The sequence below is a fragment of the Callorhinus ursinus genome, unplaced genomic scaffold (assembly GCF_003265705.2).
Source record: "Callorhinus ursinus isolate GAN/ISIS: 27379988/994484 unplaced genomic scaffold, GSC_fseal_2.0 scaffold2, whole genome shotgun sequence".
Lineage (NCBI taxonomy): Eukaryota > Metazoa > Chordata > Mammalia > Carnivora > Otariidae > Callorhinus > Callorhinus ursinus.
In genome coordinates, this window is record NW_027397064.1 from 1,512,729 (window position 1) to 1,535,999 (window position 23,271).

The 23,271-nt window shown below is 49.5% G+C and overlaps 2 protein-coding genes across 4 annotated transcripts in view; both read right to left on the reverse strand.

Annotated features, from left to right (window-relative positions):
* The window catches only part of SCLY (selenocysteine lyase), a 37,478-nt gene extending 27,396 nt beyond the window's left edge, over positions 1–10,082 (reverse strand). The window contains 4 exon segments of the mRNA XM_025888858.2: positions 2,351–2,451; positions 6,897–6,978; positions 6,980–7,010; positions 9,877–10,082. Of these exon segments, the coding sequence (XP_025744643.1) occupies positions 2,351–2,451; positions 6,897–6,978; positions 6,980–7,010; positions 9,877–9,965 (303 nt within the window). The 5' untranslated portion in view covers positions 9,966–10,082.
* Positions 10,083–19,951: 9,869 nt separating this feature from the next.
* Positions 19,952–23,271, reverse strand: part of UBE2F (ubiquitin conjugating enzyme E2 F (putative)) — a 55,713-nt gene continuing 52,393 nt past the window's right edge. For all 3 annotated transcript variants that reach the window (XM_073876540.1, XM_025888875.2, XM_073876535.1), the window contains one exon: positions 19,952–20,830. In XM_073876540.1, the coding sequence (XP_073732641.1) occupies positions 20,780–20,830 (51 nt within the window). In that variant the 3' untranslated portion in view covers positions 19,952–20,779. The remainder of the gene's footprint in view (positions 20,831–23,271) is intronic.

Below are 23,271 nucleotides of genomic sequence, written 5' to 3' on the forward strand. Positions count from 1 at the left end.
CGGTGCCAAGTATTTTCACATGTAGAAACTCTTTGGGCGTCTGCTTTGTGAGGCACATACTCAAGTTCCTTGCCCATATTTCCATTGGGTTACCTGCCTTTATATCCTAGATGCTAGTCTTTTGTCAGTTATATGTTGTGAGTGTCTTCTCCCACTGTCTAGCTTGTCTTTTTGTTTTCTTCATAGGACTCTTTGATGACGTAAAGTCTGTTTTGTGGTGGTGGTGGTATCATTTATCAGCCTTCTCCTTTATGGTTAATGCTTTCTGTATCATATAGAAGAAATTCATTGCTCTTAATCATCACAAAGATAAAAACATCACCTGAAAGCTTTCTAAATTTTATTTTTCATAATTAGGTATTTATTATGCCCAAAGTTATGATTATTATTTTATGTTGTGAAGCAGAAATCCAATTTCCTTTTTCTTTGTGGATATACAGTTGTCCCAGCACCGTTTACTGGAGACCATTCTTTCTTCCTGCTCTGTTATGCTACCTCAGTCATATATGGTGATCATATAATCTAGCATCTGAGCCAGAAAAACTTAAGAGTCAGAGGGCACTGGGGCGCCTGGTTGGCTCAGTCGTTGGGCGTCTGCCTTCGACTCGGGTCGTGGTCCCGGGGTCCTGGGATCGAGCCCCGCATCGGGCTCCCTGCTCCGCGGGAAGCCTGCTTCTCCCTCTCCCACTCCCCCTGCTTGTGTTCCCTCTCTCGCTGTGTCTCTCTCTGTCAAAGAAAAAAGTAAAATCTTAAAAAAAAAAAAAAAGAATAAGAGGGCACTACTAAATTATGTCAGGACAACACATATATCCTGGGACTGTCCTGAGCAAACGAGGATACATGGCTACCTCAGTCATAGGACAAGTGCCCATATACATGCATGGCGTTATTTCTGGTCTACCGTCTGTCCCTGCCCGAAGACCGCCTGCCTTAATTAGGAAGCTTTACAAAAGGCTGGAATCTGGGGGAGCAAGTCATTTCACTGTGTTCTTAATCTTCCAGAGGTCTTGACAATTCTTGGCCTTTGGTATTTCCATATAAATTTGTGAGATTCCACCAAAAAAGTGTCAGGATTTTGACTGAGGTTGCATTGAATCTACAGATCAATTGGGAAGAACTGAGGTATTTAGAACACTGGGTCTTCCAATCTGGGAGCTTGGTGAATTGCTCCGTATATTCAGAACTTCTTAGAAGACGGTATACACGAATATTTCTATTACTTTCCTGGTGGGGCGGGGTCTATGAAAAAGGTCCTACAAATTCTTTTTTGTTAGCTTTATTTCCTAAGTATTTGATGTTTTTCGTGCTCTGGTAGAAACCTGAAACCACTATCGAAACTGCTATATGGAAACTAAGAGGAACACACTAATGCTCCAGCAAGGTTTGACTTGAAACAGACCACATTTTTCTCCTTCTCATTCTTGAAGCCATCCCCTCCCCCTCACTTGCTTTTCTGTGGACTCCTTTGTTCCAGGAACTCGGTATCGATACTTAATAATGAGACTCGGATGGCCAGTGCCGACGCTGGCCATGAGACCACCATGGAGACATGATGAACGTGGCTGGTAGGATGCACCAGATTCCTATTGACGCTGCTGGATCCTGTATTTTCCTATGAAAGCCCTGAGCCTTTTACCCCGGGCGGGTCTGCAGTTCTGAAGGCATCAGCCTGCTGCAGCCTCCCTTGCCTGGCAAAGTAATAAACTGTCGTTCCTCTTTATCCCCAAACTCTGTCTTTGTGTTACATTTTGGGCTCCAGAGCATGGAGATCGATTTTTGACAACACACCTGCTTGTCACTGGTACATAAAAACAGGATTGATTTTTGTATCTAATAACTGCTAAATTTTCTTATTAACTCTAATAATCTAGCCGCAGATTCTCCTGGATTTTCCACATGGACAGTTACATCACCCGTGGGTGATAGTCACGCCTTCCTTCCCAGAAAGGGAGACAGTATTACTATTTGAGCAGAAGCCTTGACACCATCCCACTGTCTCTGAGTATTTCCATCAATCTAAAAGTACATCTGGAAGGGTCAAACCTCAAAATCTTAATCAGGCAAACAATTTAGAAGGGACTTAAAGGGATAATTCCAGGGCAAAATGAAGAGGAAACTCTCTGTTGAAATAATGCAAGTTAATTTACACGTTATGTTACAAATATCCTATCAGCCACCTGGAATTTACTTTTAGGATAAGTACTAATTATATGAAGCTAATTTGCAAAATTACCAAGACCAAGACCAAGCATTACTCTTTTTTTAAAAAAATAATACCAAGAGGGAACCATGTTCTATTTTTTCATATAACTTACAGTTAAAAGACTGTGAGCCTGTTTAGAAACTTTACCTCGGTGCCCCCGGAAGTGAAGATAATGTCCTGAGGTTTCCCACATATCATCTTCGCGACATTCTCCCGAGCTGTGTCAATAATGTCCTTGGCCTTCCGACCTGGAGAGACCAAAATGGAAACTCATTAACGTCACTTCACTAAGCCCAATAAACACATGTTTAAAAGAACAACCAGACATGGGGCGCCTGGCTGGCTCAGTTAGTGGAGCGTGTGACTCTTGATCTCGGGGTGGTGAGTTCAAGCCCCACACTGGGTGTAGAGATGAATTAAAAATAAAATCTTTAAAAAAAAAAAAAAGAACCAGACACGCAGGAACAACTCTAAGCGGGCAATTCTAAGACGACCCATGTTCCGTTAACGTGAATACATCAGGCCACAACTTAGGAATAAGCTGATGAAGGGGCAGCAGCAAGATAGGAGCAACTCAGTGACACCTACTGAGACTTAGTAAGAGGAGGAAACAAATACGGGGGGCGACACGCGGGAACCCTAAAATCCCCAAAGACGTGGGCTTCCTCTTACCGGATGCTACAGGAGAGGGGAAGCTGTGGCCATCTGCCTTGCTTCCCATTCATCAAGACAGGAGGGTGAAGGGATGAAATAATTTGCTTAAGATCAAGCTGCAAAACAACAAAAATAAGCAAAAAGAATGCTTATGACTCCTCAATACATGGTGCAATGCTGCATCTCAGTGCAGGTCCCCCGGGCACACGAGAGGTCCCTGCCGCAGGGCCAGGCCTGCTGTCACATGGGGGCCACGCACCCCAGCTGTGAGCCAGTTCCACTGGCTGGCACGAAAGAAGGGACCAAACTGTATGTGGCAGAGAAAGCAAGGAGCCAGGATGGGAACTGTGACAACGTCAATGGCCCTTCTTACTTGGTCTATAGATCAACAGTCTCCAAAATTTGTTGACTATTCAGCCCTACTTGTAAGGAAAAAAAGTCATCAAATTGTACACTTTCACTCTGTAGTTCAGTGTATGTGAATCACACCTCACTAAAGCTGTCGGAGGGGGAAGGACGCAGAGGGCGCAGACCAACGAGTCCCGGGAACAGAAGCTTCTGGAACACTCGGAATCCCGTCCACTGTAGACAGGTCAGAGAACTGCCAGAAATGACCTTGTGGTTGCTCTCTTCATGTACTTACAATTTATATTTTCAAAAAGGATCTAATGCCACTTGAAACAAAAGTGCATACTCAGGGAGATTAGAATATGAATGGTAATGAGATGCTGTCACTGGATTAGTGTTCAATCTCTGGGTCGGGACGGTGTCCTCGCTCTTAGGAGACACCATTTAGGTATTTAGGAGGGAAGCCTCCTGTTTGCAACTTACTTTCAAATGATTCAAATAAATGGGGCAAAGTAGTAATAATTGATAAATCCAGGTAAAGGAATTAAATGCAGGTGTTCACTAGACTTATTTCACCTTTTCTGCAGATGTTACATTCCAAAATAAAACTCTGGCACAAGGAGTTAAAAAAATAAATCAACCCATGAGATGTGTGCTGGCAATGGTTCTCTCCCCCACCCCAAGGTACTAATTCAGTCTTTATCTTTTTAACAAGTAATGCCCTCAACTGAGGAAATCGGTTATGTTCTGAATCCAGAGCAGGACCTTCCTGTCATGTTCTCAGGTTTGCGGATGGCACGGTGATGGGACAAAGTCCCTTCTCTTTCGCACATACAGGTGTTTCCCCGTGATGGGGAAGTACCACGCTTCCTGCAACTCATTCTCCAGGGCTCATGAAAAAGCAGTAAATTCAGAAAGAAAGAGATCAAGGTAATATGGCAACACTGTTGGATCTAGGTAGGAGACACATGGGTGTCTATTTTCTTACTCTTAAATTTCCAGGATGTTTGAAGTTGTTAGTGTAACTAAATGTAAAGGATGGTTGGTAACTGTAACTGACATAAGAGAAGACTCTGAACTCCTGCCTTTCAGGAAGCAAGAGGGATAGTAAGGGGCATGTGTGGCTCCCATGATCCATTAAAGCAACCCTCCTTCACTCGGCTGTTCTCACACCAGAGCCCCTCTACCTGCCCCCCGCAACGGCCCGTTTCTCCATTCCCATCTCTACCCCTCTCCATTCCCTCTTGAACTCACTGGCAATCAGGTACTCTGGTCCCTGGCCTCCCAAACCTACTCTGACCAAGGTCCCCGTGTGCCAAATCAAGGTCCCCGCCTCCTCCCTTGCCAGCAGCTCTCCCCTTGGTCCACTCCCTCCTCCTCCGAGTCCCTTGCTAGGCAGGGCTCCAAATCCAGATGGCGGATGGCCCCGCACCCTGGCCAGGTCCTCCGATCCTCCCTCCCTCAGCAGCTCAAGACTGAATAACCAGCACCGTGCTGCAGACTCTACCGTTCCACCTGGGTATCCAATAGGCATCTGCAACTACACTTACTCCAAGTTGAACAATGATTTCTCCCCCAAACTTGTTCTTCTCAGCCTTTCCTATCTCAGTAAATAAATGGCAACTCAGTCCTTGCAGGGGCCCGGGGCCCAAAGCTTTGGCTTTTGCCTTTCTCATACCCTGTTATCCAACCCATCAGCAGATCCTGTAAGGCTCTGCCAGCCATAGCTGAGTCAAGGCCACCGCTGAAGTATTCTCCTAGAAGGCTCCCAGCTCCACTGACACCACTGTGGTCCACTCGCTAGGCAGTGGCCAAAGTAATGCCCTGAAAACCCAGTACATTTTGTATCCTGTGCCTTATCCCTCACCAGAACAGTGCTTGGCAGGCAGTAAGTACTCAACCAATACTGGTTAAATCAGCTGTTCTCAAAATGTCATCTGGGGAGCCCTTGGGGCAGGGGCAAGGCACTTTCAGGGGTCCACAAAGTCAAATCAAGTTTCATAATAACGCTAAGACATCATTTGTCTTTTTATACTCATTTTCTTGAAAGTATATAGTGAAGCCTTCCAGAGGCTACATGATGTGAATATTGCAACAGACTGGATGCAGAAGCCTTAGCCTGCTTAAGTCCTTGTGCTTAAGCTACTGTTAGGTGGGGGTTTCTGTATCTCACAGCAAAATGACACATTTTCCATACTTGCTCATACACAATTTTTCTTGAGGGTTGGGTATAAGAAACAAAGAAACCATACTGCACATCAGGTTTCGTAACACGCTTTTCCCACATGAACTGGATGCTGCTAGATCATTGACCTCGTCCACACCGTGGCTCTGGCAGGGCTTCAGCATACTCAGTGTGGTCAGTCCCTGGCTGACGGACACTGCGGTTACTGCCAGCTTTTTACTATTACAAGCAAGGCTGTGATAAACATCTTGGGTAGCTACACTCTTCCCATATGTCCTTAACGTTTTTCCCTAAAATAAATTCTCCCGAAGGAACTATTATCATTATTAAATCATAATATTGTGAAACTAATTAAACCATTCTATCATAAAGGTGATTTTCTTTCTTTTCTTTTTTTCTTTTCCTTCCCCTGCCCCCACTTCTGCCTGAGTATGAACAAGTCAGCGGCGATGCATGCTTCACTTATGGGTCTTAATGAAACGAAGGCTGCCAGGACAGGTGGAAAGCCACGGACAGGTTTCATCAGGTCAAGACGGGGAATTTCTCCTTCAGGGTTATTCCTAAACTTCTTTATAAGAAATGTTTTGTATTAGCATTTAATTGTCCTCCATATTCTCAAGATCAATGCATCAGAAAGTACAGTTTTGCTAGAGGAAAAATTAGATACAAGGCAATGTCCAGAAGATTAGCCAGAATACACGTAACGAATAAACCCACAAATAAGTTAATGAATGACTAGTACCTGATTTTGAAAAAGCTTTTAGTTATCAAGTTGTGAAGCTCATACCAAACAGATATGAAAACCCATGAAATCCTGTAAAGTTGTATATAAGTATTACTAAATTCTAGGGCTTGGCAACAGTGTCTGAAAGCTCTTTTAGCTCCTCATAATCCACAGTTAAGACAGTTTATCTTAATTATCTCTGATAAGTATTAAATAAAAAAGGTACAACTAGCTGGCCATCTGAAAAACATAATGTAACTGTGACAGTGACATAAAACTATTGATTTGGAGCAAATCATTTTCCAAAACTGCCAATTTAAAGATCTACATTAAAACAAGAATAAATGAGAAATAAGAATACTTTTATTATAATGAAAATAAAGAATCTAAAAATAATTTTCATTAAAAAAAAAAAGGCCAGGATTATATGCAATCCTGATGATTTAAAAGATCTATTTTGTAAATTTTTTAAGGATCCACTGAAACAGATACATGAAAGGGTTTTAATGGGTACTGTTACTACAAATAGCCCTTAACAAGACATCTTTTTCATCTGGGTAAGGGGGATGGGACAGTGTATTAAAAATGAAAGGTTATGGTATCAACAGACTCAATGTCCAAGTTTGGACTTTTCTGAAAACCAACCAGCCAAAAATTACACCTAAGGTTTGCAGCGAACAGAAAATCTATTCAAAAGCAAGTGATCACATGTGGTGTACAATTTCTCTAAGACTGCCTCTGCCCCCCATATCTCCGGATCTGTGAGTACCTTCTAGGATTACCTGCTGGGTAAGGACTGCTGGGATTTCCCCAGGCTTCCCTCATGGCCTCGGTCATGGCCTGGATGACTTCTGGCTCAAGGGGGGGTGGTTGCATTATAGTCCATGTAAACTTTCCTGCTGGAAAGAAAACACAGACAATGCCTATTAAGGACAAGGAGATGGGGTACGGAAGCACAGCTGCAGTCTGTCAGCTCAACAGAGCAAATACTGTCAAGGTCGGGGTGCTCCCATGCAGAAACACCATGCAGCCTTCCACAAACTGCACTTGGACATCTCCAAATCATCATGAATTATGGAAAAGGTATGCATAATTTCCAACAATCTAGTATTTGCTACCTTCCTTTATAATCGCTAGACCATCCATTTAGATTTTCAAAATTCTTTCCACCCTTGGTAGGATCAATGGCCCGCTGAGCCTCGAAGCCTACACGACCGCTCTGAAGGACAGACCTGCTCCTCTCCTCCAGATGGAAGGACGGGGCAGCGTGCGTGCCCAGCGAGCCGCACCTTCCTGAGGGCTTTCTAACTTCATGGGTAGTTTTTCTTTATTTCTCTGTAGTCTCTGGCCTGGCGGAAGGCTCAGATGATCTGGGCACCCACTCCCCCCGACACTGTCCCCGTGGCTCCCGGACCCTGGGCAGGCCCACTTCTCCCTCCCGCTTCCAGTTTCCCGTGCCTAGCAAGACCACACCCACACCCCACTTTCCTTCATAGGTCTTTGTTCCATCTTGACTTCTTGTGAAGCCCCCTGCAGCTCTAAATAAAATTACAGCCACCAGTCCCCTCCTCCTTCCTGTCTCTCCCTGGTACTCCTCAGTGTGTGACTCACTAGACTTGGGCCCTGTATACTGTTGGCCTCAACAGAAATACGTCAGCTCCAGAAGCTCACAGCCTTTGCCAGTTTCCCTCGCTGCTCTGTCACCTACACTGAGGACAAGGGGCTGGCACATAACAGGGGCTGGATTTACAAGAGAACAAAGTGTCACAGAAAAGCACAGCTCCTGAAAGATCCCTCCTAAATAAAATTTATCTGTGTATCTTTTTACTGATATCAGAAACTTTCATATATATATATAGTAGGTAATCCTGCCTAATACTATTAATTTACCTGATCTTAAAATCAGTAACTATGTTTAAACTGCTCCACATGAAAATTCAAATACAATTACCAACTGTGGCTGTTAAAACACAGTTGTTGTTGTTGTTTTTTTAACCACAGAGTGTTTTATTCCTTTTTATTTTTTAAAAAGATTTTATTTATTCATTTGACAGAGAGAGAGAGCACAAGCAGCGGGGGGAGAGGCAGACAGAGGGAGAGGGAGAAGCAGGCTCCCTGCTGAGCAGGGAGCCCGATGTGGGGCTCGATCCCAGGACCCTGGGATCATGACCTGAGCCGAAGGCAGACCCTTAACTGACTGAGCCACCCAGGTGCCCCAAAACCAGAGTGTTTTAATGCAACATCTTGTCTATAGCTGTCCAAAGTCACCTGGTAGGTTTAAGGCTTTGGGAAGTTTGACCTGCCACCATTGGCCACTCCAGCATTGGGAAACACACCTGGTCCTGCTGTGACTTAAATTTGCATGTGCCCTTAATTTGCTTTCACTTCCTATAAGTACCCCACACTTCCTCAAACTACTTGTGTCTGCTCAGCGACTGCTGCTTTTCTTTCTTTTTTTTTTTTTTTTTAAGATTTTATTTATTTATTTGAGAGAGAGAGAGAATGAGAGATAGAGAGCACGAGAGGGAAGAGGGTCAGAGGGAGAAGCAGACTCCCCGCTGAGCGGGGAGCCCGATGCGGGACTGGATCCCGGGACCCCAGGATCATGACCTGAGCTGAAGGCAGCCGCCTAACCAACCGAGCCACCCAGGCGCCCAGCGACTGCAGCTTTTCAATCCGCTGGCAGACTGAAACATTTATGGCTTGAATTTCAGATTAACATTTTATAGATAACTCTGCTCCATTATTTGCTTCTTCCTTAAAATGCTATCAATATTGCATGGGCAAGCTAGAGTCTATTATGTTCATAACCAAAATATAATAAAAAGGTATGGTGACTCTCCTCTCCACTCAAGTCTCCCTCAAGGGGCTTTTTCCCAGATCCTTTTGCTCAGGCTCAACCAAAGTAGACTGCCTAAAGAAAGAAATGGTCAGGTTTAGGCCTGGACCCAAATTTTAAAGACACACACATTCCTCACATTCAGGCAGAGAGGCTGACCAAAAAAAGAGTAAGCAAAGTCCCAGCAACAAACAAAATGCATCGTTGCAGCAGGCTGAAGAAGCAGCGTGCACTGGAAGGCCTCCCTGCCTACCTCCCCACTTCCCTCGCTGCATCTGCCTCAGTCCCTCCTTTGCCTACACCAATGCCTCAGCCGGTCCTGCGGCTTCTGTCTCGGTACCCCCACGCGCCACCACGGCCAGCACTCCGGCCACGCAATCTTACAGAAGATCCCCAGCGTCTCCCGGCTTCCTCTCCTGTCCCGCACCCACCCGCCCCTAGAATGCGTCCCGAAGCCCTTCCTGAGCTCCGTGGCTCTGCCCCCGGACCGCCGCTCCGCCAAGCCCCTGCTGCCCACGTCCGCACGCTCGGTTCTAGGCCCCGGGGCCTGTGCAGCGGCCGTCCCCCTTCCCCGGGCGCGCTTCCCCAGAACTTGTGCGCGGACTCCCGGACGTCACCTCCGTGGGAGCCCCGCCCAGGCCGCGCCCCCGCCCCCCGGCTGCTCCTCCCGGCTCGCACCCCCGACGTAGGCCTCCCCGCCGACCGGCACCGCATCCCCGCGCGGGACGCTCAGGCCTGCGGTGACCGCCAGCTGGCGACCCCTCCGGGCGGGACCCCTTCCCCGGAGAGACCTCCGGCCCCCACCGGCCTCCCCGCACACCCCCCCCGCCCTCTCCGGGCGGGACACCCCCACCCCTCGCCCCGGGGCGCCCCGAGGGCTTCCTGGAGGAGGGGGCCGGCCAATTCCCCCTCACGGAGCACACCTGTCCGGCGGGCTCCTCTCCCCGCGGCCGCGTGGATGACTCGCCGCACGCCCCCGCGCGTCCCTGCTGGGCTCCACCGCCGCCTCCATCCCGGCCCCGCCGTGGCTCGGCCCCAACCCGCCCGCACCCAGCACCTCCCTGACCCACGGACCTCGCGAGTCTCGTCGGGGTGCGCCTCCCCGAGGCCCGGGGAGGGGGCGGGGCCGCGAGGCCGGGACGCGTCCGGATTGGCTGCGCTTTGCACTCCGGCCAACCCCCGAGGCTGGCCCCGGCGGGATGCCGATTGGCTGCGCGCGGTCAGGTGACGGGGGCGCGTCACAGGGGGCGAATCACGGAGGCCGGGAGGCGGGCTGCGGCGTGGAGTGCGGGCTCCTTGGCGCCCAGGACCCCGAGCGCGTCCGCCGGAGCTGGGCGGGGTCGGGCCCTACCTCTGTGTCGTTGCGGCGCCGGGAGGCCGGGTCTGCAGAGTCCCGGGCGGCGTGGGTGACACGCCGTCGGCGGGAGGGGCGCGGGAGCCAGAGCTGAGGAAGGGCTGCCGGGGCCTGGGACCGGCCGAGGAGCGCGGAGCGGGGAGGGGGCTCGAGCTGTGGACACAGGCCGTGTGACCCCGGGCGGTGGGCACGTGTGACGCGGCTCCACCCTGCCGAGCACAGCAGAAGTCAGGGTGCACGGGCCAGCCACAGCAGTTGTTCAGTTTAACTGAGCCCTGAGCACGTGCACCGTTGTGAGCACCTTCACGTATTCACTGATTTAATCTTGGGAACAGCGAGTGGGCACGGTTAGGAAATTGAGGGAAAGTTCAGCATCTTGCCCAAGTTCACACGGTAGTGAAGGAGCCAGAATTTGAATTCAGGAATGCTTTGCCAAGAAGTTGAAAAAGGCTTTTCGAAGACTTTCTCAGTTTGATCTCCTGTTGGGGTCCAGAAGTTGTCTCTTCCAGCTCTGCAAGTCTCTATATTTCTGGGTTCCTTATTTGCGTTCATTCTTGCTTGCAAACTGAGCTCATGTCAAATGTAGCCATAACAAAGGACACACCAAAAAAATTTTTTTAAGATTTATTTGAGAGAGGGTTGCCTGGGTGGCTCAGTCAGTGAAGCATCTGCCTTGGGCTCAGGTCATGATCCCGGAATCCTGGGATCGAGTCCCACATCAGGCTCCCTGCTGGGTGGAGAGCCTGCTTCTCCCTCTCCCTCTGCCTGCTTGTGCTCTCTGTCAAATAAATAAATAAAAAATTAAAAAAAGATTTATTTGAGGGGGCGCCTGGGTGGCTCAGTTGTTAAGTGTCTGCCTTCGGCTCAGGTCATGATCCCAGGGTGTTGGAATCGAGCCCCGCATTGGGCTCCCTGCTCGGCAGGAAGCCTGCTTCTCCCTCTCCCCACTCCCCCTGCTTGTGTTCCCTCCCTCACTGTGTCTCTCTCTGTCAAATAAATAAATTTAAAAATCTAAAAAAAAAAAAAGATTTATTAGAGAGAGTGCAGGACAAAGGGGCAGAGGGAGAGAGAGAATCTCAGGTAGACCCTGTGCCGAGTGCAGAGCCCAAGGTAGGGCTCCAACCCACAACCCTGAGATCATGACCTGAGCCAAAACCAAGAGTCCCCACTTAACCCACCAAGCCATCCAGGCGCCCCAAGGACACACCAAAATTTAAGAAGCAAAGAGACAAACGGAGCTTAAGGACAATCCAAAGAGGAGGAAAGGAAAGGAAATTAGGAAAGAATGTCCAAGAACAGATGAAAGTGTCAAGTGCAGCTGAGAGGACATGTGGAAAGCGTCTACCTCATACGAGGATTAGGAGGCACTGATGCATTTAGTTCAAGAAATTTTAGTATGGCTGCGGGAAGAGGGCAGAAAAGTGTGCAGTGAGTTGAGGGATGGGTGGCACACAAAAAAACGAAGAATGTGGTCAACCCTTTCCCAAAGGTTGAGAAGGGAAGGAGGGAGCCAAAAAAGGGGGTACAAGATTAAGGGAAATATTTGAGAGCTTGAATGCGTTTATATGCTGAAGGGCGGTAGCTGACAAGGACATTGGAGATAAGAAAGAGCCAAAGCCCTGGAAGTGTTGAGAAGGCATGAGAGCAAGAGCAAAAGTGGGTGGGGGAAATTGAAAGGTAGGGGGCAGGTTTCCTTCTCTAAATCTTCAGGGAGATGGTGTGGATGGGAGCTGGAGGGCGCCCAGGGACAGCTGACAAGATGATTCATCTCAAGCCCTTCTTGGACCAATTAGGCAGTAGTTAGAGGGTTTGTGTTTCCGGGTGGATACAGTGAGTGTAGTGGGGTCAGAGACCAGAGAGTGCCCACGTGGCTGGTGACAGACACCGAGAGAGAACAGAGTACCCGCAGACAGAGGACCGGCTGCTGAGGCAGCCATTTCCTCCGCACTCTTCCTAAAAGCGTATCTGGTGCAACAGGCCGCAGCCTCGGCTGTTCCCCGTGGACTGGTCAAACAGATGCAACCGAGGACTGGAAGGATGTCTTAATTACCGAGATAAATGCTCAATAAAGACCAAACATTTAAGGAATGCTATCTCCGTGGAAGCCAGATAGTAAGCGCCACCAATAGGACTCATGCCTAAGGGCAAAGGTGGTAGAGTTATCCAAGTAAGTCTTTAAAAGAGGAAACTCGGTAAGGAGATAAGTGGCTAGTTTGGTTTTTGTTTTTGTTTTTGTTTTTGTTCTTTTAAGGAAGTTATGAAACAACAAATAAAAAAACAGATGTTGGACAAAAACTATAATGAAGTTTTAAAAACTCAATAGAGTTGCCGGGGATTGCGGGGAGGGAAGAAGGAACAGAATACAGAGGATTTTTAGGGCTGTGAAACTACCTTGTTTCATTGTTCTTTGATTTGTTGTGCTTCTCAGATAATGGGTTTTTTACAAATTGAAGTTTTAAGATTTCAGTGGAGGAAGCCACTGCAGATGGGCTGGGAACAGCAGGAGAACTGGAATTACAAGTGGAGCCGGAAGAAGGCACTGGATTGCTGCAATCTTGTGATAAAACGCGAGGGGTGAGGAGTTGCTTCCTATGGATGGACAAAGAAAGCGGTTTCCTGAGATGGAATCTAGTCCTGGTGACGATGCCGTGAAGACCGTCGAAGGGACAACAGAGGATTTAGGATATTACGTACGCTTAGGGGATAAAGCAGCGGCAGGAAGTTCTGTAGGTGAAATGCCATCAAACAGCATCACGTGTGACAGAAATTGTGAAGGGAAGTCAATCGATGCGGCAAATTGTTGTCTTATTTTGGGAACCTGCACAGACCCCCCGGCCGTCAGCAGCCACCACCCCGATCCATCAGCCGCCACGAACATCAAGGCGAGAACCTCCTCCAGCAAAAGGACTACAACTCGCTGAGAGCTCAGATGATGGTTTGCATTTTTTAGCAATAAGGTATTTTTTAATTATTAGGTATGTACGTTGGTTTTTTTTTAGACCTAATTCTATCGCACACCTGACAGACTACAGTATTGTGTAAATGTAACTTTTATATACAGTGGGAAACCAAAAACTTCATTTGACTCACTTTATTGTGGTATTTGCTCTCTTGTGGTGTTCTGGAACCAAAACAGCAATATCTTGGAGGTATGCCTGCACTATCATAATGGGTACATTCTAGTATATATTTGTGAAAACCCATATAATGTACACCAAGTGTGAACCCCCAGTGAAAACTATGGACTTGGGGTAATAATGACGTGTCAGTAAAGATTCATCCGTTGTTTGTGGGATGTCTGCCGTGGGAGAGGTGTGCATGTAGAGGGCAGGAGTATATGGGGACTCTACTTTCCACTCAGTTTTGCTGTGAACCTAAAACTGCTCTAAAAAATAAAGTCTGTTTTTTAAGGTTGGTTATTTATTTATTTATTTATTTGAGAAAGAGCACAAGCAGGGGGAGGGGCAGAGGGAGAGGGAGAAGCAGGCTCCCCGCTGAGCAGGTAGCCCAGTGCAGGAATCGATCCTGGGATCATGGGATCATGGAATCATGGGATCATGACCCGAGCCAAAGGCAGACACTTAACCATCTGAGCCACCCAGGTGCCTCTGGACTTCTTTTCTTTCAGCAACGATGTTTCTCCACTGTTTTCTCACTTGCATTGTTTCCAATGGGAAATCTGCTGTCAACCTTCCTTATCTCTGTGCCCCTAAGTATCATGTGTCTTTATATCCGGCCTGCTTTTAATAGTTCCTGTTCTGTCATTGATTTTAAGCAATTTAGGGTGTGATTTGGTGTGAAGAGTGGGTTCCATCTGTGTCCCAGACATTTCGCCTGTCATGTTAGGAGATTGTAATGTAAGTTCTCTGTCAATTTTTCATTTTAGAAGGCAAAGGGGCCCCCGGCTGCAGCAAACCCTCCGCAGTGTTGTTTCGTGGCCTTGGTTTACGAGGTGCTGCTGGGGCTCCTGCTGGGCTGTCTCTCATGGGGGAAAGGGGATCTCAGGTCTGCAGGCATGAGGAGACTTGTCTGGCTGGGCACTTGTGGTGGTGGGCTTCCAGCGGCCTCTGGCTGCCCTCCAGCCTCTAGATAGTGGACAGCCTCAGGCCCGTGGTGGCCAGAGGTTTTGGGGCCAGGGGCTCATTGTGGAATTCCTTTCACAGGTGCTGTCTGGCTGCCCTGGTGCCTCTGGACAGGGGAAGGTAGTCTCAGGCTTACTGAGACAGAAGCTTCTGGGCTTGGCTGCTTGTGGCAGGTTCTGGAGTTTTACTTTTTTGTATTTTTATTTTTAAAACAGATTTATTTATTTTAGAGAGAGAGCTTGCACACGTTTGAGCAGGGGAAGGGGCAGAGGGAAAGGGAGAGAATCTCAAGCAGACTCCACGCTAAATGTGGATCCTGATGTAGGGTCCTATCCCACGACCCTGAGATCATGACCTGAACTGAAATCAAGAGTTGGCTCCCTAACCGACCGAGCCGCCCAGGCGACCCGGGTCCTGGACTTTAAACATTCCTATTTGTCTTTGTTCTGGGACGCAGTTCATTTGAAATGACTTGATCCTTTTAAGGCTCGCTTTTAAGATACTTGGGTGGGACCAGGGCAGCCGTTAGGGTCTATTTTCTTGTTACTGAGCTAGTACCCTCTGCACCACACCGGGGGTCACGGGTGGATCACAAATCCATTCTGGCTCATGGGAATGTAGACTGTTCCTGGCCTTGTATGAACTCCAGGGGTCATTTTCTCGTCTCCTTTTGGGTGGTGCTCTTCCCCACCCTCAGGCACGCGTGCTGGTCAGCATCCAGGGGGCAGTCTGAGAGGACCCCACTGCAGGTCTCCAGAACTGGCTCTCCGTGCAGCCCTCTCCCCTGGGAACCCCAGCTCCTCTGGCCATCCTACGGAATTAGTTCCATCTCAAGGCCAGTGGCTGCGGGCTTCCACCTGGGTCTCCCCTTCCCTGGGCCACGGCCAGGTGGTCTCACTCCAGGGATCGCCGTCCCACTCCGCCTGGTGTCTGCTGTCTGAAAACCATAGTTCTGCTTGCTTTTCAAATAGGAGGGTTCCCCAGTCCTGTCGTCCATCTTAGACGAGTGCAAGTGCCCTCTGTCCTTTCTGTTCTCTTCCTTCTGATGGCTCCTCTTTGTTGTTCCCTTCTGCACTCCAGGAGAATTCATCAAGTTTGCCCCCACACCATCATCTGTCTTTGCAGCGTCTGTTCCGCCCTGTGGTGGAGGTGATGCCACGGCTATGGTTTCATCCTACTGTCCTTTCATTTTCGCCTGTTGTCCCTAAGACTTTTTGATTCCAAGTCAACGGTGCAATTCATTGCGTTTTCCTAAATATGTGGTTTTCTCCCCTGGAAGTTTCTTTCAATCCTACACTCCATTTCCAACGTCCTGTTGATCCTGGTCTGCTCAGTATTTCTTCTCTGCAGAACTTTTTCACAATCTCACATCAAAAAGTGAACTTGGCCAAGCAGACTGTTCAGACTTGGTATCTGCCAGCTGATGGCCGGCAGCTTGCTTAGCTGCGCGGCAGCAGATGCCCTCCTCAGCTATTGTCTCGCTGGCTGCCATGCCCAGCTTCCAGGCACGTGACTGTCTTGAGCAGACTTGCTGGTGTCCTTGTGCTCTGAAGCGCCTGCTAGACTTACTCAGCATAAGGGACTGCACTGTGGTAAGCTCTTCAGTTATTGTGGGATGGCTAAGGCCGTGTGCTCCTTATGCACCTGACACCTGGGACGGGCAGGAATACGTATGGAAGCCTGGGCGGGGTGAGGATACCCCAGGAACTGCCCACCTGACTGTGAGATAGCCTTCACAGTGGTGACAACACATGAACTGAATCCTGAAAGGCGCCCCAAGAGGGATGTGGACCTCATCACAAGGCACGAAAGCACTACTTTGAGGCTGGCAGAGTGGACAGATGCCCAGCAACATGCCCTCATACGTGAAGCACAGGGGGCTTATTCTGGAGGCAATGGCAAGACGTGGCTTGGTGAAAGGTTGTTTTAGAAAGTCCTCTGACAGCAAGGTGGGGAGGATGTGCAGAGGCCATCTCACCAGTTTGTTCTGGTCTCACCAGGGTGTTGGCTAGGTCTTCCTCCATCCTGAGGCTCTTCCTGCATCAACTGTGGTTTTTGTTACACATCACTGACCAGTCTGGCAAGGCACACAACCACCACGGTGGGACCCGTGCTCACTGGACTCCACCTGCTCCCGATCCATTGAGAACCAGCCCAGGGAGACAGGTTTTCTCTTCCCTAACTTGAGGCTGAAACCTCTTTAGAATAGGAAAAAAGGCTCTTTACCCATGGTGCTGCACCCACCTTATGGCTCCTCAACCCCACCCTGCTTGGGGGTGGGGGTGGGAGGGAAGGACACAGGTGAACAGGGCTATCGAGGTTGGAATGAATTTTTAGAAATGTTTGGGAAGAACTGACGAGCACCAAATGGTGCATGGGAGCGATGAGTGGGGAGGCGGGTCAATGCAGTCCGACACTGAGATGATAAAAATCCAACACCGAAAACCGTAACACAGAGGAGTCAGTCCTGAGAGGCCAGAGATGGAGCAGGCTGCTCGCAGGTATCCGAACAGGAGGAAACACGCCATCCACAGCCAGTCTTTCCTGGCATTTACCCCACCCTCCCTGCCGTACTGGGGGCCCTGTCCCCAGTCCCTCCTCCAGCACTGGGGACTCTTGAGCAAGCACTGCTTCTTCTTATGTCAGCTGGCCCTGACATAAGCTAAAAAGTGAACTTAGTGAAGAACTCTGGTTCAGTGAACTTGGCAATGAAAATGAATGAGCCCTAAAATGGATTAAAAAAAAAAAAAGATTATAATTCAGTTCTTTATACAGCTTAACACGAATAATTAGATATTCCTAACAAGGCCAGGTCCCCAAATGCCTTCATCACTGGCCTTTCTGAAGAACTTTTTTCAAACCACAATTCTTTCAGCAGATCAGTTTTGGTAACCCATGGAAACCCAGGGCATGAGTGGGGCCTTCAAAGGGCAACATGGAACCCTCTGAATTAGCTGCTCCAAGCCGTTACTTTGTTTGAGGGAGGACTATGGGAGGGAGGAAAGGGAAGTGACAGGTGCTCTCATTTTACAAGTTCTTTGCCAAAGGAAAAGTAAAACGTTATTTTGCCATTAGCATTTTACTAGACTCATTTTGAAGAATAACTGAATGTGTTGCAAACCTGACTTTCCAAGGGGAAACATTTTTAAGTGGATGAAAGTGAAAACACTCCTGAATAGACTGTACCAGCTGGAAAAGAGGAGTCTTGTTAAAGACTGCAATTGGCGGCTAACCAATTTTACAGTTGGCTGGAATTTTACATTAAAAAAATTCGGGTTGATTTTGATAAATCTGCAAAAAGTTTGATTTCATAGGAATTTGTGATTTTTTTTTTCACATTGACTTCTTTAAAGAATGTGAGGGCTAACAGAGCAATCCTAGGGAACAGCAGGCGTGTCCTCTGAATAAGTGTAACACATCTTAGTGATCACTGCTGCCTGGGAAGGATGCTGTTGCCTCCTGCACCCATGACGGTGTGGAAGTCTGGGGGAATAAGGGCAGAGGAAAAATATGTCTGGACACTCTGAAACATTTAAACTAGTAAATACTAAGGTATATGTTCCTTTGAAAGACTATACGTTCAAAATACTTTAGCTACTGCAAATAGTCTGAACCAGCTCTCTACAGTTTTCTCATGAACTTCTGTACTGCAGTGACTGCCCTAGCGGGTGCACAGCCCCACCTCATCTGTAGTTGGTAGAAATCATGAACAGCCCTCTAAGGCTTTCAGTGCTGGTCAAACGGGGTCTTGTTAAGCAGAACCCAAGGCACTGCACCCTGGGCCAGAGCTCCACAACAATCCCCATACAGTGGATGAAAGTAACAGACAAGGAGCAAGGGACACAGCCAGATCAGCACTTCACACTGGAGTCACACACCCGCCCTGGCTCCTTAGGAGACTGCAAAGGGAGGTAGCTTGCAGGTGGTGTGTTTGAGGGAAGGTGAGGGGGAAGATGTGAGCCTTTTCCTCTGGACAGGTCTACCCTGGAACTGTCTCCTTCTGAGTGTGCTTGAAAAACATGCTGCTGACCTATCAGGTTCTAAGCAGCAGAGTTATGGGGACGCAAGTGGACATCGGAGAAGTCCCAGAGCTTCACATCCCCAGGGCTTGCTCCACTCCTGTCTGGCTCCATATACCCATCCCTGGCAGATGGGAAATCACCATTATCGGGTTGGTGGAACACATGAACTAGAACCAAAAGTGTTACTTTGACCTGAGTGGGGAGGAGACCCTAAGACCCCAAAAGGCCTGGAAGTCAGGGTTCTGCAGCCACTAAAAGATGCCATGGGCCCCACTGGCCAAGTAGGCAGCACAGTATCAGTTCTCCACCGTGACGGACCAGGCTGGGTGTGTTCTGAACAAGACGGGGAAGGGGCAGGGCTCTGAAGGATTTCCACTGGACCGAAAGGGATGATCTCGTCATGCAGAAAGGTTATTTCTGAAGAACTACTGATCTCTGATAAGCGAAGTACTTCTCTGCTGTCAGAATTCACGACAGCTGTCTCTCCCACCCCTTTACCCACAATATGCATTATTTCCATTCAGCTGTGGGCACTGAGGTCACTTCCTCTCCGCCATCTGCAACACCGGCTGTGCAGCCTGGGAGCTGTGCGGGCAGCCGTGAGGCCATGACTCAGGCCTGGGACTGCCCAGGCAGAGAACCACGTGTCCTGGGTCCCAGGGGCAGAACTCAGCTATGTAGGCAGGCACCTAGCAGAGGCCAGCCCTGGGTCCAGCTGACCAGGTTCCTGTGACACCGGGCAGAGCAAGTAAAGTGTGCAAGCAGCAGTGCCTCTCCCAGGCTTCAGGAGGGGAGATGACTGTTGTCACCCTCACAGGCCCTGAGCCTCCAAGATGCCCCTGTGCCCTTGACCCAGCCGCACTCTTCCTGCTCTGTGCACCAGCGTGGCCCGTCAGTCAGCCCCCCACCCCCAATCTAACGGGTACAATTCCTGATTACAGATGGGAAGCATGGCCTACGTTCCTTCCCTGCCGATCTCCAGGAAGACTGATCTCACAGTCAGAGATTGTATTATAAATTAAGAACAACAATCCAGATGGGGGAGATGGAAGAGAGGGGGATCGAGACGTCAAAGGAGGCTGTCAGTGAAACTTCAGTGTGCCGGACAGGCAGCAGGTGAAAACCATACAAACATTTATTTTGCATTTGATTTCACTCGTTCAGATGTCTAAATGCTGGAATAAACCCATCTGCCTCCTTAGTGTTCTTACTCGTAAGTGCACTGGCCTGACCGAATATGCCCATGTGCTGCTGCTGATTCCTGGCCCTCCACAGCCTAGGAGGCGCCCCCCAGACGGCCTGGAACCGCAGCAGACTCAGAAGGCCACAGGTACAGTCTCAGTGACATCAGACATTGGTGGGCTGATTCCCGAGGCATCTGTCCCGTCTCTCAGGACACGAGGGTCTGGCTCTCTGGCACTGCCCACTGGCTCACAACCACAAGACTGCTGTGGAAACACCAAGCCCCCAGCTGCCCTGGGCATCAGCCAGTTTCCTCTGGGCAGTATGTGAGAAAGGGTTCCCTGCCTTTTTTCTTTCCTTTTTCTTTTTCAAAAATCATCCAGATCTAGCTTAAGGGTTCCAAAACTTCCTTGCCCCATCTGGACCCAAAATCAAGAGCTGATTTTTTTAAAAGCCAAATTCTTGTTTCATTTGGACAGAAGGAATAATGTGTCTTTCATGTTTTCTTTGTATTTCTCTTCAATAGTTGCTTGACCCAACATCTTTCTGTCTGCTCTATACAATGAAAATACAAACTAAATGAGAATAGAAAAAAATAATTAAAGCATTAAATTGTACAAATTACAAATCTGTTCCAAAATATACTTACATTAAATAAAATACGCATTTCAGTAAGAGATCTACAGTGAATGACTACGCATTCTGGGAAGCTTCACGACATCTAGGCAGGGCCAACATCCGTGTGAGGGGATAAGAGAACTGGCATCCAATCACAGTATGTAGCGGGCTTCTTACCGCTCCTCTGCGAGCTACACTGAGCACACCACCAGCCTCACTTGTGCGGGGAAAGGGGAAGAAGCGAGCGCTAGCCTCAGTTCTGAGTTCATTACTTCTCAGGACTCTCATCAATAGCCTATACAGTACAGTTTCCAAAAAGTAAACATGTTAAGGGAAGCAGACAACTCTTTAGAACCCCAAACACATTTTCTTGCTGTATTTATGTGGGACTCTCCATCTACAATGGGCAGCCGTGAAGAGGTTCTTCCTCGGGACAGCATGGTCACAGGATGTGGATGACCCTGTGGGTCTGAGGGGAGCGAGGACTGGGGAGGGGGGCTCCCTCTTGGTTGAGGTTGGAGACAAGCCTACAACACACAGTCCGCAGCCCCACCGTCTCCTCCTCGTATCATCTGGCATAACGCTTAATGTAGTCTTCCACTTTATTCCGGAAGTCCTCCTGTGGAGCGAGAGGGATCAAGGAGAGAAGAAAGAAGGGGGAGCGAGTTAGCGAGGGAAACAACACTTCCAGAACACGGGGGACCCACCCGAGCCGAGCAGCCACCGTGAGCTCTCGAGAGCAACACGAAGGACCTGGCCTCCAACCACCCCCTGCCTCAGCTGCCACGGCTGCAGGACAGTCAGAGGCCCGAGGGGCAGAGCACCCGCTCCCTACCACTCCAGGTGCCCACTGTGTGCGGCACACGGGGCCACTGTGCCGGGAGGGCTGGGGGTGGGGACCCAGACACAGAAGAACTGAGGAGAAGGGAACCTAAGACCCCTCATTTTGCAGATGGAAAGCGTGAGGCCCAGAGGGCTCAAGGTGGCAACGGAGGTCAGGACGGGGCTCTCGACCTCAAGTCAGAGCTGCTGTTCTCCAGAGACCCGTGTCCAGCTCTGTCTTCCTAAAACAACCCCCCAGACCCTGCTGCCTATTTAAAAGGTGCTCACTTTTCATGGTGCAAGTGCAGCCCACCACCTGAGTGACTACCTTGCCCAGAAGCGGTGGGCTTGCTGCAGAGCTCCCCGCCCAGGCATCAAGCAGAGGCCACCTGGGCACCTGGCCTGATTCCTCTGGTGAAAAGAGGTCGTGTGGCCCTTGGTGTCTCCAGGCCAGAATGGGCAGGAAAGTGCTGCAGGTGTGCCCCTCAGGTCTGTTCTAACATTAGGACCTAAGTTCCTTGGCCCTGCAGGACTGGGCAAGGGCCACATGTGCCATGAGGGACTTGGAGCTTGCCCACCTCAGAACAAGTGCATTTAGTGTTCAGGACACTGTGATCTGACAGGTGGAACTCAACCCTCTTACTCCTACAACACAGATGCTAGGTCACTGACAGCCATGGGGTCACACTGCTTTCAGTCCCATCACGTGACAGGTACCACCACGGGCCACACCGTGCAGAGCACAGCAGAGCCCCTGTAGGTGCTGTGCTGGCTGCGCCCTCTCGTGGCCAGTCCTTGCCTGGAGTGGCGCCTAGAAGGGGGCGGCGCATGGAGCTGGCCTCCTTGTCTGCCACACTTAATTCACGTGGTAACCCTTCCAAGGTCAGGGTGGGTTCCTGGTTTTAAGGTGTGAAAATGGTTTGGTGGCTTGCTTGCCATCTCAGGTGAGGGAGCGGAGAGCTGCTGAGCCTGTGCTTGCGGACAGGACTGCATTCTGAGGCCCCGACGAGCCCTGACTTGGCCATTTCCACAGTACCCAGAAGCCAACAGTACCGTCAGCTGCGAAGGAGCCTGTGGCCACAGGATATGAAGATCCCACAGGCACTGCTGCCCTGTCCTGCCCCCAGGTGCTCAGTCTCACCCCCTTTGCTCTGTCCTGGCCCCAGACGAAGCCCAGGGCCCACGGCCCCCAGAAGACCTGTGTGCTCAGGCTCCCTCCTCTGCCTGAGGGCCCAGAGAGCAGAGCCCACATGAAGACCACAGACCCTGGGGCCAGACTGCTTGCCTGGGTTCACATCTTGGGCTCTGCCCCTTCCTGGCAAGTCTCTTCCTTCCATGGTAGCTCTGCCTCCTCAGCAGCAGATCAGGGATGATAAGAGTCCCTCCCTTGTGGAGATGTCAGGAGAATAAATGCACTCTGGGAAGTGGGTGGGGCAGGGCCTGGGAGGGCCACCGGAGGCTGCTGCTGCTCTCACATCACCGCTGTCCTGCACCCCAGCTCTAGTCACGCCGGCCTCCGTACTCCTCCCTCAATACCCTGAGCACATTCCCGCCTCAGGGCCTTTGCACCACTGTAATACTCTCCAGAATACTCTTGCCTGCTATCCATTTGGTTCACATCAGATCTCTACTCACATCTTGTCAGAAAGGCCTTATCAGAGCACCCGACATAAAACAGCAAGACCCATCACTGGCCCCCGCCCCCCCAGTAATGTTTGCTAATCTGCGCTCTGCCTCCGCCCACTAGCATGGCCGCTCCATGGGGACAGGGACTGTCTGTTCATCACTCTATCCTGAGCATTAGCACCTCACCTGGCACTTAAGTGGCCCCAGTCAAACTTGGGATGAACAATGAGCACGAAATAAAGTAAGGAGAAAGTTCAGTAACTGTCATCATGACTCAGCATGAGGACTGGGGTGGGGCTGGGGCACTTCTTAGAATTCATGTGGAGGCATCACTTATCTGGAGGATTTTAGGTCCATCTTATTGGGGCTAACAGTTTATAAATGCAAGTCTTCCCCTTATTTCATACAAAGAGCAGGAAGCAAACTTTGAAGAAAAATAAAAGGATAGACAATTTATAACAGGTCTTTCTCCACCTGGCCCTGTAAGAGTGTACCCATCATCGATTTCTTTCCCTGACCCGGCTTACAAGACACAGTGCTCAGCGGGAAGTCCATGTCAGGGACAGTGACGGGTAGAGTTGCAACGTGAATGGAGCCGCCTGGAAAGGGTGG